At 37.9% G+C, this 18,243-nt stretch overlaps 2 protein-coding genes and 1 long non-coding RNA gene across 4 annotated transcripts in view; 1 reads left to right on the top strand and 2 right to left on the bottom strand.

Moving 5' to 3' along the window:
* LOC105484432 (uncharacterized) overlaps positions 1 to 18,243 on the bottom strand; it is a 334,675-nt gene that overhangs the window by 14,127 nt on the left and 302,305 nt on the right. The gene's annotated exons all lie outside the window — the stretch shown is intronic.
* LOC139357608 (uncharacterized) overlaps positions 1 to 18,243 on the bottom strand; it is a 51,674-nt gene that overhangs the window by 6,878 nt on the left and 26,553 nt on the right. The gene's annotated exons all lie outside the window — the stretch shown is intronic.
* Positions 994 to 12,881, top strand: LOC105484429 (TNF superfamily member 18). Its single transcript, XM_011745982.3, is given in 4 exon segments — positions 994 to 1,078; positions 1,081 to 1,382; positions 8,161 to 8,191; positions 10,407 to 12,881. Coding segments are annotated over 4 exon segments (765 nt in total). The 3' UTR covers positions 10,754 to 12,881.

The raw sequence follows: 18,243 nt of genomic DNA, 5'->3' as shown, positions 1-18,243 counted from the left end.
TGGCTCAAGCCTGTAATCCCAGCACTTTGGGAGGCCGAGACGGGCGGATCACGAGGTCAGGAGATCGAGACCATCCTGGCTAACAAGGTGAAACCCTGTCTCTAAACTAGCCGAGCGAGGTGGCGGGCACCTGTAGTCCCAGCTACTCGGGAGGCTGAGGCAGGAGAATGGTGTAAACTCGGGAGGCGGAGCTTGCAGTGAGCTGAGATCCGGCCACTGCACTCCAGCCTGGGCGACAGAGCGAGACTCCGTCTCAAAAAAAAAAAAAAAAAAAAAAAAAAGCCTGTGTGACTGAGGTCCATAGAACCAGGAGACTTCCTCAATTTTGTAGTAAATCCATATTTTTGGGCCCAGGAAGAAAACCCAAGGTTTTTTGTTTGTTTGTTTGTTTGTTTTTGGAATAGAGTATAAGCTCAGGCTGAGGGCAGGATGCAGGAAAATATCCTTCTGTAAAATAACTTTTTATGCCAGAACTAGATTATCAGAGTTTAAAAATGATGAAAAATAAAATTGATCTTGTTGTATTTAAAATTTTTTATTAAATTCTTGTAACACACAATATTTTCTAGAGAATATCTCAGAATGAATGTATTCCATACACTAGAAATTGATGAAACATTTTTAAGAGTATAGATTTTATTTTTCCAGATTATTGAGGTATAATTGACAAATAAAAATTGTATATATTTAAGGTATATAAGATGCTGACTTGATTGAAACTCTGTTTTTTCCAAACTACAGATCCTAGCCTCTCCAACTTCCTAAGACTGCCGCTCATGTACATGATATCGGGAGTATGATGGGGTCTTAATCTCAAACTTTATTTCTTCTTATAAAAAGTAATTTTCTTATCTAGAAATAATATGGAATACTATCTTAGATGGGAGTACACCACTTTATTCTCCCAAGGCTCTTCTACACATGCACTGTACTGCCTTTTGATTTAGGAGAGAAATTTTTTCCCTCTGAACTTCCCTCGTGCTTTTTTTTTCTATGTTCTGAGTTTGTGTTGACTTTCAGCCTTCCGTTCCTTTTGTTGTATTTGACCTGGTGCCAAATGAAAGTCAGCACTTAAGTTATGAGTATCATTTTCTAACACAGTGACAGAAGGAAAACTCCGCCTTCCACACCCACTACTAATTACCATATTGCTACAAAACATGACATTGCATCCTTCACCCATCACTTGTGAATTTTTGTTTTCTACAGCTCTTATTTCTCCAAAAATGTGTTTGAGCCACTTGGAAAATATGCCTTTAAGTCATTCAAGAACTCAAGGAGCTCAGAGATCATCCTGGAAGCTGTGGCTCTTTTGCTCAATAGCTATATTCCTTTTTCTTTGCTCCTTCAGTTGGCTAATCTTTATTTTTCTCCAACTAGAGGTAAGGAGGCAATTGTACCTAAGATTGCTATTTGCTATAATCCTCTATTTGTTTTTCTAGTTATTATCATTGTTACTCAGTATTGTTAGCAATAGTTGGGAGGAAGAGATGCATATACATAATGTAAATACAATTCTAATATTGTCATGACATGGCTTTTGAAGTTTAGCTAAAGGTTTTGAGATAAAAGGTATCAGAAAATGCTAAATGTTAGATGCAGAACTCAGTTAGATAGAGAGAATTGGTTAAGCCAATTGACAGGGGCCTGTGGAGTATTTTTCTCTCCCTCTTCTATAGCTCTTGGTAGAATAAAAAAGGTAAAAATATGAATGAATATCAAGGAATGGGATGCAAGCTATAGTCTTATTTATGGAAAAGACTTAAAAAAATAGTGAAAGATGGGATTAAGTAAATGACAGGTGGTTTGTGTGTCTTTGAGGAAGGAAGTGGCCCTGAGCTAGGCGTAAGAATATCTGGATTCTGGTTCTGGGTCTCCCTAATAACCAGCTGTATAAATTTGATAAAGACATTTAATCTCTCTAGTTTGCAGATTCTTTATCTAAAAAAAAACTGGTGGTAGGAGAATGGATTTATTATGATGTTTCTTCTAGCTATAAAATGCAGTGATTAGGAATTTATTTAGGGATAGTATGAAGAATAAATGCCTAAGCCATTCAAAAGCAGGGAACAATGACTTTAGGTTGAGTTGATCAGGGGAGACTTCATGGAGGAAGGAGAAAGCCCATATCTATTTGGGAAGCCCCTGATGCTTGTCAGGAATTTCCCATTGAGATGCAGGCCAAGTTGTGGGCCTAGAGAATGGGATGGTACACTGGGAATGGAGATAAGTTTGGTTCTTTACTAAAAAAACTTTCCTCACAGTTGACCATATAGCACTGACCAAAAAGAAAATAAGAAATGCTTTATTTATTTCAGGATTTAGCCTATTTCTGGTTAAATTGTAAGACTCGAAGTTTTGGGTAGAATAAAGTGGTATATGTCCATCTTGAGAAAGGGTTGAAATGTAACTGCAGAAACATTTTTCTTAAGGGAACTGATCAGCGAAGATTTCAAAGATATAGTTCTACCACTTAAGATAAGTAAAAGTAATTGAGAAAAGATGCAGGAGGAAGCAGTCTCCTATGGATATTAATTTCGAGTAGGTATAGCTTTGGCCAATTTTTCCACAGTAGCCCATTAATTTGTATTTCATAACTGTATACGAGGCTTATGTGCAACTGAGGCATTTCTAATTACCACCCTGCTCTCTCAAGAAATGTATCAAGCAGAAGTGTGAACTTTCTGGGTCAGTGAAGCTGAAAGAAATAATTGTCAGAAATTCTTAGTGTCTAGATTTCTGAAGAAGAGGAAGGGTGAGAATAGCAATAACTTAAATTTGGAAGTGCTTCTTTCTTCTAAAAATTATAAGATTAATTAGCCTGATAACCCTGAAGAACACTGAATATAGGCATCATCAGTTCCTACATACGACTTGGGAATGAATGCACAGATGCCTTTCCCAAAGGCACCCAGTAGTTCTTGCAAAGGGAAAGAGAAAGTCTAATAATGCCAGATCATCTAGGACACCTCTGTTCAGAATCAAACTGGATTAGTCCCAGGTGTTTGAGCTCTGATTCTGGTTTTTCTCTCCGAGATCCAGCTTCTCAGTGAAAGGTTCTGCCTCTAAAGATAACCCAGAGTTTGTTCCAAATTTAGGGAAGTATAAAATGTTTTTAGAATATTGTTCTGACAGGAAACTTGCAGGATTTGTTTCTATGGGAAAAGCCAGTGGCCTGGCCCACCATGCATGATATTAGCTTCTACATTTCACTTTTCACTTACCTGTACTTCCCTTTCCCTGTTGACCACAAATAAATATCTCTGGAAGAGAGGTCTGAAGGGCTGGCAGATAGTGAGTCACTATGATGTGGCCACTTCCACATTCTCACAATACCCATGAACCTTGAAGTTTTATTTTGGTCTCCACCCTAGTTTTTATACACAAAGTCCCACTTTCCAGATTGTCTAGACACTACTTTAAAAAGTGTACACTTAAAAAAAAAGTGTAATACTTTAAAAAGTGTTAGATGGGAAGCTTGACTACTTGGGTCAATTTTTTTCTTTTTTTCTCTCTTCTTTGAGAAAATATTTAACTAAAAGGATAGCTGTGAGTCCAAGGAGTTTGGTCAATCCCTCAGTGAAAATAACCTCACAGGAGTTACCACTAAGAAATCAAGTGTTCAGCAGAGTCTCCCGCTTCAATAAAATGAAGGATACTTTCAGAAGGGGAAGTTGTACTTGTACTTAAAAGCAGAGAAGATTTTAATTTCACTGAGGATTTGATTAGGGTTGATTTGGAGAGAGAATGATTGTTTTGGCCATTTTGAGCCCAACTATGTAAATCTAACCTTAAATCAAGATGAGGTTACAAAAGCAACTGATCCTTCTAGATAAAATAACTAAGCCATATGTGTCTTTAAAAGTGGGTATTTACTACTTCCAAACATCAGTAGAATTATAAATAGAAACTTCTCCCACAGAGTGGTAAGGGTGAGAGTTTTGACCCAGACAGGCTGGGTGTGGATCTCATTCTTGCCTTTCATTGGCTGCATGACCTTAGGCTAGTTACTTAATGCCTCTCATCCTCATTTCCTCATCGGCAAAACGAGCAAGCTAGTTTGTATAGGGTTGTGGTAAGGATTAATGAGACAGTAGAGTATCTGACATATAGTAGGCTCCCAGTAGATGGTAGTGATTAATATTTGCCCCATTACTATTAATGAGATAATAACGGGCAAAAATTTAACAAGATCGTTTAACAATATGGATATTCTTTGCCTACCTATATCACTCTCTCAATCAAAGACACTATCTCATAGCCAAATTGATGATTTTGCAATTAGATGGATTTTTAGTGGTGGCAATAATTAGAGAGTATCACAGTGATGGTCTCTGTAGCACTAAATAGACATTAAGCAGCCTGCAGTATATTATCCAGAATTTCTGACTCTGGAAATTAGTTTGTCCTTAGGTTGTCTATGGCATTAGGTTTCTCTGAACACATCTCATACATGCTAGTAGATGGTGCAGATACTATCTGTGGCATGTATTTTGGCACTCATTCATATTTAGATTGTTACCAAATTGCTTTGGGTGTGTAATCATGTCTTTCTAGAAAGATTATAAACTTCTTGAGAGGCAAGGACCAAAAATCAAATTTGTTTCTCGTGCTTACGATGCTGTATAATGTTGGGAATATGTGTGCTTAAATTGTAGTTCAATTCTTCATTACAATCACCATCATCACCCAAACAACTAATATTTATTGAACAGGTCCAGGCAGGATATCTCGGCAAAGCCCTTCTTTAAAACGACCTCATTTAACCCCAACAACTTCAACAAGCTAGGTGCTATTATTTCTCCCATTTTACAGATGAGGAAATTGGGGTTCAGGGAGTCTTTGTCATGTCCCTATCATGTGTTGAACTAAATTGAATTTCAACATCTCTTCCAGGAAACACCAAAATGAGGATGAAATAATTGCAAGAGGTCAGGCACAGTGGCTCACGCCTATAATCCCAGCACTTTGGGAGGCTGAGGCGGGTAGATTGCTTGAGCCCAAGAGTTTGAGACCAGCCTGGGCAACATGGAAAAACCCTGTCTCTACAAAAATATACAAAAAAAATAGCTGGGCATGGTGGCATGCACCTGTAGTCCCAGCTACTCAGGGGGCTGACATGGGAGAATTGGTTGAGTCCAGGAGGATGAGGCTGTAGTGAGTTGAGATCACACCACTGCACTCCAGCCTGGGCAGTAGAATGAGACCTTGTCTCAAAAAAATAACAAGAAACAACAACAACGAAAAAACAAGTGTAGGGAATCAAAAAATTTATTTCCTAGAATAGTGACTTTCAGACTTTTTGATTGCACCTCCCTCTCAATAACATATTTTCAGTATAATTCCCAACATCTGTATGCTAATTATTATACCATATACAAGTACTAATAATATGTACACTAAAGAGATACACAAAATATATATTTATAAGGGTGAGCCTAATATGTTTAACATAGCTCTCATAATGCAGAACCACTTCGCTTTCACCAAAATGTTATATTTTCTATAATGCGTTAATATATAATATAAACATTTCTAAAATAAGTAAAATAATATTTTAATAATTTGATAAATGCATTTATTTTATTTTTTAATCTTAACACTTTGTGATACAGCAATTTGAAGTTTGATATGTTAATTTACCTTGTTTCATGATTTTGAGTGTCATGACTGAAAAATTACCTGACAAACAAATATAGATTAAAATGGAAGAACATATCTTTGGATATTCTTAACATGTCATACCACTTAATTTTCAATCTATCATTCAATGATGGATGCCTCTCTTTCTTTCCATACACAACTAACTTCTAAGATCTATAGCTTTAACACCTCCTTCATATAAACTCACCCACTTGCTTGTGTCTATCTCCATTGTATTCTAATGACAAAAGTTCGACTATGGAAAACCTCCAATGCTGATTAAATCCAACTGCTCTGTGTCTTTCACTGTTGAATATATCTGAAGAAAAACATACAACTTGTTGAAAGGTCTTACTTTAAATTCACAGCCACTGCCTTCAAGTGGATTTCAGTGTTGCTCTCGAAACAACCCACGTTTCCCGTCCATTCACTCTCCTCTACTGGATCATTTCACATCTTTAGCTTCTCTTCAAACATCTAATAACTCTTCCCCATTCACACTCTCCACTGATAACGTTGCCTCCATATTTCAAGAGAAAATAGAAGTAGGGAGGAAAGAAGTTCCAGTATCAACAACTCGTTGGCATTTGTATCCAGGTATATTGCTGTTCTCCCTTATCACTGTGGATAAATTGTCCATACACCTATCCAAGCCATCTATGAACTAAATCTTATCCTATCTTACCTACTCAGGGACATTGCTGCAACAGTTCTCTCCTTGCTCTTACATATTATGCCTCATCCATTTTACAGAAACATTTCCATCAAATGGCAATAGAAAAACATGTTGTCATTTCTCTCATATTAAAACATAACAACAACAACAACAACAAAAACCTCTTTGATCTCTCATCATCATCCAAACTCCACTCATTTTTTTCTGCTCTCCCTACAGCAAAATTCCTCCAGCTTCTCTTTTCCCATTTACCCTTAAATTTATTCTAAGTTTCTGCCTTCTTCACATATGACAGAAACTAATTTTGTCAAGAACTCCAGTGTCTACCATGTTTCTCAATCTATCAGTCAATTCACTGTACTCTTCTTACTTGATCTATTGACAGCATTTGACACCAGCTGATCACTCATCCTCCATGAAATACTTTCTTTTCTTGGCTTCCAAACATCAGACTCTCCTAGTTTCCTTTCAGACTCAACTTTTTCTTTCTATTGTCCCTTGCTTGTTCTTTCTCATTCTCTGACCTCTAAACATCACAACGCCCCAGTATGCCTCTCCATCCACACCCACTAACTTGATGGTCTCACACAATCTCACTCCTTAAAGCATCACTTAGGAACTTAAGGCTCCTAAATGTATATCACCAGAGCTCCTTAAATTTCAGCCTCCTGTATCCAACTGCCTGCTTGACACACTTACCTGGATTTATAATAAGCATCACAAACTTAACATGTCCAAAACCAAACTCATGATTTTTCCCCTCCCCATTTATTCCTCTTACATCTTATCCATATTAGTAGATAATTATCTTTCCAATTATGCAGGCCTAAAATACCTGGAGTCATCTTTGTCTCTTCTCATTCCCTACCCCATATCCATGTCGGGAACTTCTGTTGGCTTTATTTTCCAACCAAGTATCACTATCTCCACAGCTAGCACCTTGGTCAGAGGCACCATGCTCTCTTGCCTAGATGAATGACTGTAATGATCTCTTAGCTAGTCTCACTACATTTGTCCTTGCCTCTGTTTAATTTGTTCCTAGTATAGCAGCCAGAGAAATCTTACAAAAGGAAAATATGCAACATCTTTAAGTTCAAAAAGTCTTTTAAGCACTTTACCATTAGGAAACCAACAAACTTTGGATGATACAAAAAATGTTTGTGGTTATGCCTTAATTTATACAAAGTCTTTTTGAGCATTTAGCATTTAACTACCTGTATTTGTAAAATTAACCACACACTGATGGCATCTTGTAGCATGTGAACTGCCATATATTGCAATAGCCTGAAACTTGGAACTGTTTTTCAGGCTATCTCAGATACTGTATATGACATGTAGTTATCTAAGTATTATACATGGGTGGCTTCATCAGTCTGAGTTGTGAATATTTCTAGGGCTTAATTTACTGTTTTAAATAAAAATAAACATAAACGGAAGCTTCATTATTTTCGTTTCCTGTGCCAATAGATAACCTCGTTCAGTCACTGGGGTGTGGAAACTGCTTTTTGTTGAAAAACTTTTAGAGTCCAAGGCTGCGGGGGTGGGGGAAGGGGGTGTCCAATATCAAATAGTTGTCCTTTAGGTATAGATTAGGTAATGGAATTAGATCTTGACCTTTGTCTAAAACACCCAAAGGGGAAGCTACGTAATAAAAGGTAAAGGATGGAGCCACTCAACTTTAAAGGGAAGCTGAGAGGGCTGAGACATGTTGAAGGGAGGGTTTTTTTTATGGTTATAGAATAGTAGTTTGCTTCAGGAATCCAAAGCTCTAAATAAATCAATCAAAAAAGTTAATGACACTGTCATCATCCTAATCAATTCATCTTTTCTTTCCCCAACAGACTGCTAAAGAGCCCTGTATGGCTAAGTTTGGTGAGTAACCTATCGTGCATGTCTCTCTTTTACTTTTCTTAGTTTTTGATGAAAGAAGGCAGGTGTCAGTGATCTCAAGAAAACCTGTATTTTCTTCCATTCATTTTTCAGCTACTACATATAATTACTTATCATATACTGGGCAGTTTCCCAAGAGCTGAGGCTTTCAGAGGTAAACCAGGCAAAAGAAGCCCATGTCCTGATAAAGCTTATATTGAAGGCTGCATCTCTAGCCAGGAATGAACATCTCTCTTACTGATCTATGAATCTGAGATCTAGGAATCTACTTTTAATTCTGTGTTTTAATAAACACAACAAGTTTCAGATTTCTACAACCTTTCCTTAAAGTCTTTCTCACGTTTCACACGTTGCTAATGTCCAGAGGAGTATACGAGAGAGTGCCATTGTTGTTTCTAAATGTATAAAAGAGCAATGAGAGTTGGAAGAGTGGCCATTTCCTCTACTCCTTTCTCTTCTAAGCTTAGCTTCTGAGTCATTTTCCCTTGTAGTCACCTGATATTTGCTTAGAAAACACACCACAGTTTGCAGTTACCCTGAGACTTAGACTCTTAGAATGCACGCAAAATTTCAGATAAATACATTTTTTAAAGTTGTTTATAGGTTTCAGGCCAAACATACGTTTTCAGTTGAGAACAGACCATTTCTAGAGTTAACTCTGCAACCCCTGTGTTCCTATATAGTTTAAACCAGTAGGTTTCCTTGGCTTGTGGGAATTAGACAATTTCCTTTTGCTTGTCTCTTTCTTTGTGTTTTGTTTTTGTTTTGCCAGTAAGTGGAATGGAATGCATGGAATGTGTGAAATTCTGCCTTGATGTGGTAAAAGTTGAGAAACTCAAGTGATGCTAAGGTGGTCTTTAAGTGACCCCCTTTCACAGAATTAAATAGGAAAGTCAATGACACCTCTTTCTGGTGACCTGCCTATTGCCTATTACATGTCAAGGAAGAAGAAATTTACTGGGCTCTGAGCTCATTAGCGATACAGGGTGACTTTGCCTTTTGTTCTAGAATCTACAAAATTGTTGTCCCCCAGAATCTACCTTCAGAGTCTTACATTAGTCATTCATATGAATGAGAATTGAAGTAAAAATGTTACCTCTTCCAGGGTGCTTTCTCATCAAGTTTCCTTTTTTAATTACGGGACAAAGGACAAAAATTATGGAGAATTGCAGAACAGATAAGCATTCTGGGTAGTAAAAGCACCTCCTGGGGCTGTGAGATCACACTGATGTGCAAAACCAAGTAAACAAACATTTAAATTTCATATGTGCTAATGAAAATGAATGATTAAGTCTTTACCTTTTCTTTACCTGTTGGGACAGTATTGTGCTAGGGATCCTTATATTTAAATAGTCAAGTTATTTCTATTTATAAACTCATAAATTTACCAATAGCTATTTTTGGGGGGTTTATTTAATGAATCCTAAGTAGGTCTTAAATTATATATACCTACAAACTGAGGAGAAGAGTCATAATTTAGACACAAAGCACCTAATTCAGGAACATGGAAGTATCATTCAATCAATAAATATTTATGGAACATCTACCAGGTACCAGGGACATTTTCAGGTGCTGAAAATACGGGAATGAATAAAATAGAGATATATTTGTCCTAAAAAATTTTACATTCAAAGTGATACAAGATGGAAAATAAACAAATGAACAATTTAGTTTATAACATCCTAGACACTGACACACTTTATGAAGAAAACTCAAGCAACGTAAAAGGAGAGAGTGATAGGAGAACACTTCTTAATATAGCTTAATTAAGGAAAGCCTCACTGATAAAGTGATAAACAGCCGATGGTATTCACACAGAAAATGCATGGAAAAGCATGGACTGCCAACCCTGGCTTTCAAAATTTTGGCTTGTGATTTCTTTCTCCATTAGTCTTTTCTTCTCCTTTCTATTTCCCACGAATATTAATCGACAAGAGATGCTGAGTCACCTAACTCATTTTTCTATTCCAAATTCTTTTCCTTAGAATGCTCCAAGCAAGAAACACCCTTTGGATTTTCAATTTCTCTAAAACAAGGAGTAGATAGGTACTTAAAATAGAAAAATTCTGCTAGAAGAGAACTAGTGTAGATCAGGTAAAGAAACAACATGTACATGGTAAATCTACAATCTGGAAAAGGATGAAATAATGAAATAACTATGCTTTCATCTTTTTTCTCCCTTGTATATTTCTTATAGGACCATTACCCTCAAAATGGCAAATGGCATCTTCTCAACCTCCTTGCGTGAATAAGGTGTCTGACTGGAAGCTGGAGATACTTCAGAATGGCTTATATTTAATTTACGGCCAAGTGGCTCCCAATGCAAACTACAATGATGTAGCTCCTTTTGAAGTACGGCTGTATAAAAACAAAGACATGATACAAACTCTAACAAACAAATCCAAAATCCAGAATGTAGGAGGGACTTATGAATTGCATGTTGGGGATACCATAGACTTGATATTCAACTCTGAGTATCAGGTTCTAAAAAATAATACCTACTGGGGTATCATTTTACTAGCAAATCCCCAATTCATCTCCTAGAGACTTGATTTGATCCCATTCCCTTCAGCACATGCAGAGGTGCCAGTGGGTGGACTGGAGGGAGAAGATTTTCAATTTCTAGGGTTTGTCTGTCTACAAAAATCAATGCAAACAGAACTCCTCTGTATGTGAATTTTCATCTATCATGCCTATCTGAACGAGACTCAGAGGAAGAGCCAAAGACTTTTGGTTGGATCTGCAGAGATACTTCATTAATCCATGATAAAATGAATATGGATGACAGAGGACATGTGCTTTTCAAAGAATCTCTGTCTAAATCTTGAATTCGTGAGTGGAAAAATGGAGTTCTATTCCTTTGGAGGTTTTACCTGGTATGCAAAAAGGATCTGGGACAGTAGCCTGACTTTGTTCTCATATTCTTGGGCTGCTCTAATTCATTCTTCTCATACTCCCGTCTTTTGAGGTCCTCCCAGTAAAAAGTAGACTGATAGGATGGCCACAGATATGCCTACCATACCCTATTTAGATATGGTGGTGTTAGAAGATAAAGAACACTCTGAGAACTATTGGAATAGAGGTACAAGTGGCATAAAATGGAATGTACGCTATCTGGAAATTTCTCTTTGTTTTATCTTCCTCAGGATGCATGGTGCTTTAAAAAGCCTTATCAAAGGAGTCATTCCGAACCCTCACGTAGAGCTCTGTGAGAACTTACTGTTGGTGTGTGTGTTTAAACATTGCTAATTGTAAAGAAAGAGTAACCATTGGTAATCATTAGGTTTAACCCCAGAATGGTATTACCATTACTGGATTATGTCATGTAATGATTTAGTATTTTTAGCTAGCTTTCCACAGTTTGCAAAGTGCTTTCATATAACAGGTAGCAATTCTATGAAGTTAATTGGGCAGGCATTTGGGGGAAATTTTAGTGATGAGAATGTGGTAGCATAGCATAGCCAACTTGCCTCAAATCATAGGACAAGTGACTACAAGAGGCAATGGGTTGTCCACTGCATTGCACTGTTTCAGCTTTAGAATTGTTACTTCTGCTATTGTGTTATAAGACTCTAAAATTTAGCAAAGTAACTTTTCAAGAAGCGTATTCCCCTTTAGCCCAAGGTGAGCAGAGTGAAGCTACAACAGATCTTTCCTTTACCAGCAAACTTTTTTTTTTTTTTTTTTTCCCTGCCTGGATCAGGGAAACCCAGGATGCTGCTCAGGCCTTATACCAACCAAATTCCCCTCTTCACTTTGCAGAGCCCATCTTAGTAATCTTACTCAAATGCGCTAACTTCTAAAAATAATAAATAGCACTAATTCAAAATTTTTGGGCTCTTAAATTAGCTACTTGCAGGTTCTTGTTGAAAGGTATGTATTGCATTGTAAACAAATTTAAAATATTTATGGGTATTTGTGAAAAGCTGAATTATGTTAAATAATATTACATGTAAAGCTATTTAAAAGAATTTTTTTTTGTATTTTGTGTAACAAAATTTGCTCAGGAGCATGCTAAGCCTGAGGCCAAGTTGTTTCCTAGTAAGTCTTTTTTAAAAAACATCTGCTGAGTAGCTACAGGGCCAAAGACTTGGAGAGCTTGTTTCTGTTGCATTTGCATATCTTCTCAGGAAATTAAAGTGTGTCATATACATATATACATATATATACACATATAAAATCTTGGTGTTCTTGATCTTTGTTGTGTTATAAGCAATTGGCAATATGTGCTGGAGTGGGCTGGTGCTAGCTTATAAGTGCATATTATTAACTTTTCAGGAATGTTGCATTCTGGTTATTAATTATAGGCATTCTTGAAATTGGCTATGGTGGGAGTATTTGTACCATGTAAATTGGCAAACACTACACATTTTCCTTTTGGACAGCTAGTTCACCAGCACACCACTGTGAAACTCTCCTTAATGACTCCTCTCTGCCCCCGCTTCATTCCTGGGACAATCATGGCAGACTAAGGTAGAAAATGAAATTGTAAAAGTTTGGCCTACTGGTGATTTCTCAGGGCAAGCAGAGGTCACTGCAGCTGCAGCTACAGGGATGACTACCAAAAGGTGACCTTTAAATTTTCCTGGTGTCATAATTTTAGCCTTTGTTTTCAATGTATACTGTTTTCCTGTTTCTCCACACAGTAGTTTGCATTTTAAATCTATAATAAAACATGCTGATAACTGGATTGCAGCTGATTTATCTGTGGGTCATCAGACTAGAGTTAGTAATCCAGGGAACACAAAGGTACATCACAGAAATCTTTGCCCATGTGAAACACTGTTTGGCAAGTGTTAAGCAGAAGTGAGAGCTGGATGCAACTGGCTTTTCATTATAGCTGTTCCCATTTCTGATGAGTTAGTCAGACAGTTTCACTTTCTGACTTTCACCTATCTCCTTTTCTCCACCCTGCCCACATTCACCATCAAAGTCATTGTGAACCCTTCTCACACTATTTTTACCTTCCATTTTGCCCCATCAAACAAGAGCATGCTATATGACTGTGGATTAAGTCTCTGCTTGTGAACACGGCAGCTAATTGAAAAGCGATGTAATCTAGTCAACAAAATCCTTAGATGAAGTGTATCTTGAAAATGAAGTTCCTGCCTTTGTGTTCCATCCCAATTAGGCAATTTCATTTGGGAGGACATATTTTTATTAGAGAGAAGGAGAAGCAAAAATCTGATTGATTGACAAGTTAACAGTTTAAAGATTTACATCAGGTAGAAGCTACAAATGATGCTTTGGCACACATTTACTCTTTGATCCAAAAGGATGCATGCCTATTCTAGGGTTTACTTCTAGTTCTGTGACAGTCACTCCACTGATTATGACTCTTCCATGAGTCTCCCACCTATGCATAGGAAATTTGTACACATGCTTTGCCCCTACAAACTAAGAGAGTGAGCCCACCTCAATGTAGCAAGATTCTCCTGTTTCCACTACCAAGCAGTTGGCCTTTCTTTTCCAGATAGATTTTCTGGGTGGGGTCAGACTAGTTCAGTATCAGCTTTAGCTATATCAGGTGGAGGCAGGCAACAATTCTTTGTATCTCCTAATTGCAAGAAATATTTTTCAAAGCTACTTTAGAAATTCCCTTGAAGTTCCCTTACCATACTTCGGGTTAGAAAGTTTCATTTCTCCCAGTTCTTCCTGCGAAAGAAAGTGGGTAAGGACTCACAGAAGGGCCACAGCTCTCTCTAAGTGTTGTCATCGATACCTTCTTCTCCCTCTTCTGGCCTTTATCTTGTTTTTTTTTTTTGACAGAATCTCACTCTGTCGCCCACACTGGAGTGCAGTGGCTCGCTGCAGCCTCTTCCTCCCAGGTTCAAGCAATTCTCATGCCTCAGCCTCCTGAGGAGCTGGGACTACAGACTCCCACCACTATGCCTGGCTAATTTTTGTATGTTTAGTAGAGATGGGGTTTCATCATATTGGCCAGGCTGGTATTGAATTGCTGGCCTCCAGTGATCCACCCACCTTGATCTCCCAAAGTGTTGGGATTACGGGCATGAGCCACAGTGCCCGGCCCTCATTTGATCTTTCATCTGGGTGAAATGTTTGCAAGTGAGTGGAGGGAGGGAACTTACTTCCCTTTATAAATTCTACATATTGCAGGAGGAGGAATTGTCTTACTCTCACTTTGGTAACCAGGTACCAATCATACTGTGTCTGCGTTGAAACTGTCAACAAGAGTCAGATTTTAACACTGAGTTTTACTTATATGTCTAAAGGGAATATTAAGGGCTTGTAATAAAATGCAGGAATACAAAAACCTCCGAACCATCATCGCAGAATCAATAATAAAACAGAGCTAAATGAAAGGTAGAGGGAGAAGAAAACCATTGTTTAGAAAAGTTAGACTTAAGAACATTATTACTAATTAACATAAAACATTGCTCCTAATTTCTTGATAGTCAAGAAAAATTAGAGAAAAAAATGCTATGTGTTGTGTCTTGGAGTGATGATAGCTCAGCTAAATGTTTTGAACTCCTTAAAGTTGTTTACTGCTATCACAGACCAGTAAATTCAAATAAGATAAATGTAAGAACTGGCCGGGCGCAGCGGCTCATGTCTGTAATCCCAGCACTTTGGGAGGCCGAGGCGGGTGGATCAAGAGGTCAGGAGATCGAGACCATCCTGGCTAACACGGTGAAACTCCGTCTCTACTAAAAATGCAAAAAATTAGCCTGGCGTGGCCGCGGGCGCCTGTAGTCCCAGCTACTTGGGAGGCTGAGGCAGGAGGAGAATGGCGTGAACCCGGGAGGTGGAGCTTGCAGTGAGCCGAGATCGCCCCACTGCACTCCAGCCTGGGCGACTGAGGGAGACTCCATCTCAAAAAAAAAAAAAAAAAAAAAAAAAAAAAAAAAAAAAAAAAAAGATAAATGTAAGAACTTTAGAACTTTAGGAGGCACAGGCAGGCAGATCACGAGGTCAGGAGATAGAGACTGTCCTGGTAAAACAGTGAAACCCCGTCTCTACTAAATATACAAAAAATTAGCTGGGCATGGTGGCACAGGCCTGTAGTCCCAGCTACTTGGAAGGCTGAGGCAAGAGAATCGCTTGAACCCGAGAGGGGGAGGTTGCAGTGAGCCAAGATCACGCCACTGCACTCCAGCAGTCTAGCCTGGCCAACAGTGAGACTATGTCTCAAAATAAATAAATAAATAAAATAAAAAAAGATAAATGGAAGTGTGCATTTTACTATCTTGGGCTTATTAAATCTGCTTAGAGCGCAGCACTAGGAAATAGTTTTATTCCCTTATAAAGGAAATAAAATCATTTAATCTAATTTTTTAAAGCACACTGTTTATTGGGAAAGGGAAACTTCCTGGTGCTGAGCTCTAAGCACATTTAATGTGCAAGATAGCAAAATGCAGACTCTTCCTTTATCTTATTTGAATCTACTGGTTTGTGATAGCAATAGACAACTTTAAGGAGTTCAAAACAGTTGATTTGAGCTATGACTCCAAGGCACAACACATAGCGGTAGTGGTGAACCCTATTATGTTGTTTGAACATGTACATCAGAGGTTTTATTTGACCTGCCTTAAAGAAAGATCTTAGGAAGTGTCTGACAATAGGAAAAGAAAAATTCAATGAACAGGGTCTGTTAGATCAAACCAACTCCCTTATCTCTTCAATAACATAATCACAATGGGAATCTCAGATTTTAGTGTTCAAGGTTGATCATTTCCATCCAGCTTTGGTGTTATTCAAGGACACCACAGGAGTGGTATGCCTCTCACATAGAGCCTTAACAGCACACAGACTCAGTTAGACTGAGGTATACTGGTTGGTTTTAGTTTCTTAGAACGGAAGATACAGATAGTCTTTTTATCTTCTCTCCCTGTAGTTTGGTTGTACCTCTTGTCTAACAGGCTAGGCTCTGAGAAGATTCTGATGACCTAGATTCCCACATCTGACACAGTGCCTGGCTCACAGTCCTTGATAGTCTGTTGAAAATAAATGAGTCAAAAATGTATCCGGGTGTTTATGTTAATGTATAAACAGCATTATCTTGTGCATTTTGTATGACAGAGTCCAATGGGCAAAGCCCTCAGCCTCCCTTTCCTCACTGTCTCCCATCCCATCACTTACTGTTCACAAGTGTTCTTCCCCTTCCTCCACAAAATCTGTTCTCAGGAACACTGTTGATGTAATTAAAGAAAGGAAACTTATAAACTCACTTGCACTAAGGGAAAGTGGCTAATATACTATCTTGCCTTGCGTCACTAAAGCAGGATAGAATCCGATTTGTTTTAAACTTGCTGAATAGATGCACCAAGAAGCAACTGCCTTTACAATAACCCAAGGCAAAAACATTTATTTAATAATCAATGGCAGAGTTTTTCTTTCTTTTTTCTCCTAAAGCTATCCCTCCCCTAGCCCTCCCACTCCCTGACAGGTCCCGGTGTGTGATATTCCCCTCCCTGTGTCCATGTGTTCTCATTGTTCAACTCCTATTTATGAGTGAGAACATGTGGTGTTTAGTTTTCTGTTCCAGTGTTAGTTTGCTGAGAATGATGGTTTCCAGCCTCATCCATGTCCCTGCAAAGGACAAGAAACTCATTCTTTTTTATGGCTGCATGGTATTGCATGGTGTGTATGTGCCACATTTTCTTTATCCAGCCTATCATTGATGGGCTTTTGGGTTGGTTCCAAGTCTTTGCTATTGTAAATAGTGCTGCAATACACATGCATGAGAATGTGTCTTTATAGTAGAGTAAATTAATCTTTTTGGTACAAACCCAGTAAAGGGATTGCTGGGTCAAAGGGTATTTCTGGTTCTAGACCCTTGAGGAATTGCCACACCGTCTTCTACGATGGTTAAGCTAATTTACGCTCCCACCAACAGTGTGAAAGCGTTCCTATTTCTCCATATCTTCTCCAGCATCTGTTGTTTCCTGATTTTTTAATGATTGCCATTCCAACTGGCGTGAGATGGTATCTCATTGAGGTTTTGATTTGAATTTCTCTAATGACCAGTAATGATGAGATTTTTTTTTTATATGTTTGTTGGTGCATAAATATCTTCTTTTGAGAAGTGTCTGTTCATATCCTTTGCCTACTTTTGGATAGGATTGTTTGTTTTTTTCTTGTAAATTTGTTTAAGTTCCTTGTAGATTCTGGATATTAGCCCTTTGTCAGATGGATAGATGGCAAAAATTTTCTCCCATTCTGTAGGTTGCCTGTTCACTCTAATGACAGTTTGTTTTGCCATGCAGAAGTTCTTTGGTTTAATTAGATCCCATCTGTCAATTTTGGCTTTTGCTATAATTGCTTTTGGTGTTTTAGTCATGAAGTCTTTGTTCACGCCTATGTCCTGAATGATATTACATAGGTTTTCTTCTAGGGTTTTTATGGTTTTAGGTCTTACATTTAAGTCTTTACTCAACCTTGAGTTAATTTTTGTATAAGGCATAAGGAAGGGGTCCAGTTTCTGTTTTCTGCATATGGCTAGCCAGTTTTCCCAACACCATTTATTAAATAGGGAATCCTTTTACCATTGCTTGTTTTTGTTAAGTTTGTCAAAGATCAGATGGTTGTAGATGTGTGGTGTTATTTCTGAGGACTCTGTTCTGTTCCATTGGTCTATATACCTGTTTTGGTACCAGGACCATGATGTTTTGGTTACTGTAGCCTTGTGGTATACTTTGAAGTCAGGGAGTGTGAGGCCTCCAGCTTTGTTCTTTTTGCTTAGGATTGTCTCAGCTATACGGGCTCTTTTTTGGTTCCAAAAGAAATTTAAAGTAGTTTTTTTTCTAAATGTGTGAAGAAAGTCAATGGTAGCTTGATGGGAATAGCATTGAATCTATAAATTACTTTGGGCAGTATGGCCATTTTCATTATATTGATTCTTCCTATCCATGAGGATGAAATGTTTTCCATTAAACAAATGTGTCCTTTCTTATTTCCTTGAGCAGTGGTTTGTAGTTCTCCTTGAAGTGTTCCTTCACATCCCTTGTAAGTTGTTTTCCTAGGTATTTTATTCTCTTCGTAGCAACTGTAAATGGTGTTTGTCTGTTATT

The sequence above is a fragment of the Macaca nemestrina genome, chromosome 1 (assembly GCF_043159975.1).
Source record: "Macaca nemestrina isolate mMacNem1 chromosome 1, mMacNem.hap1, whole genome shotgun sequence".
In the NCBI taxonomy this organism is placed as follows: Eukaryota; Metazoa; Chordata; class Mammalia; order Primates; family Cercopithecidae; genus Macaca; species Macaca nemestrina.
This window is presented reverse-complemented; position numbering and strand designations above follow the sequence as displayed.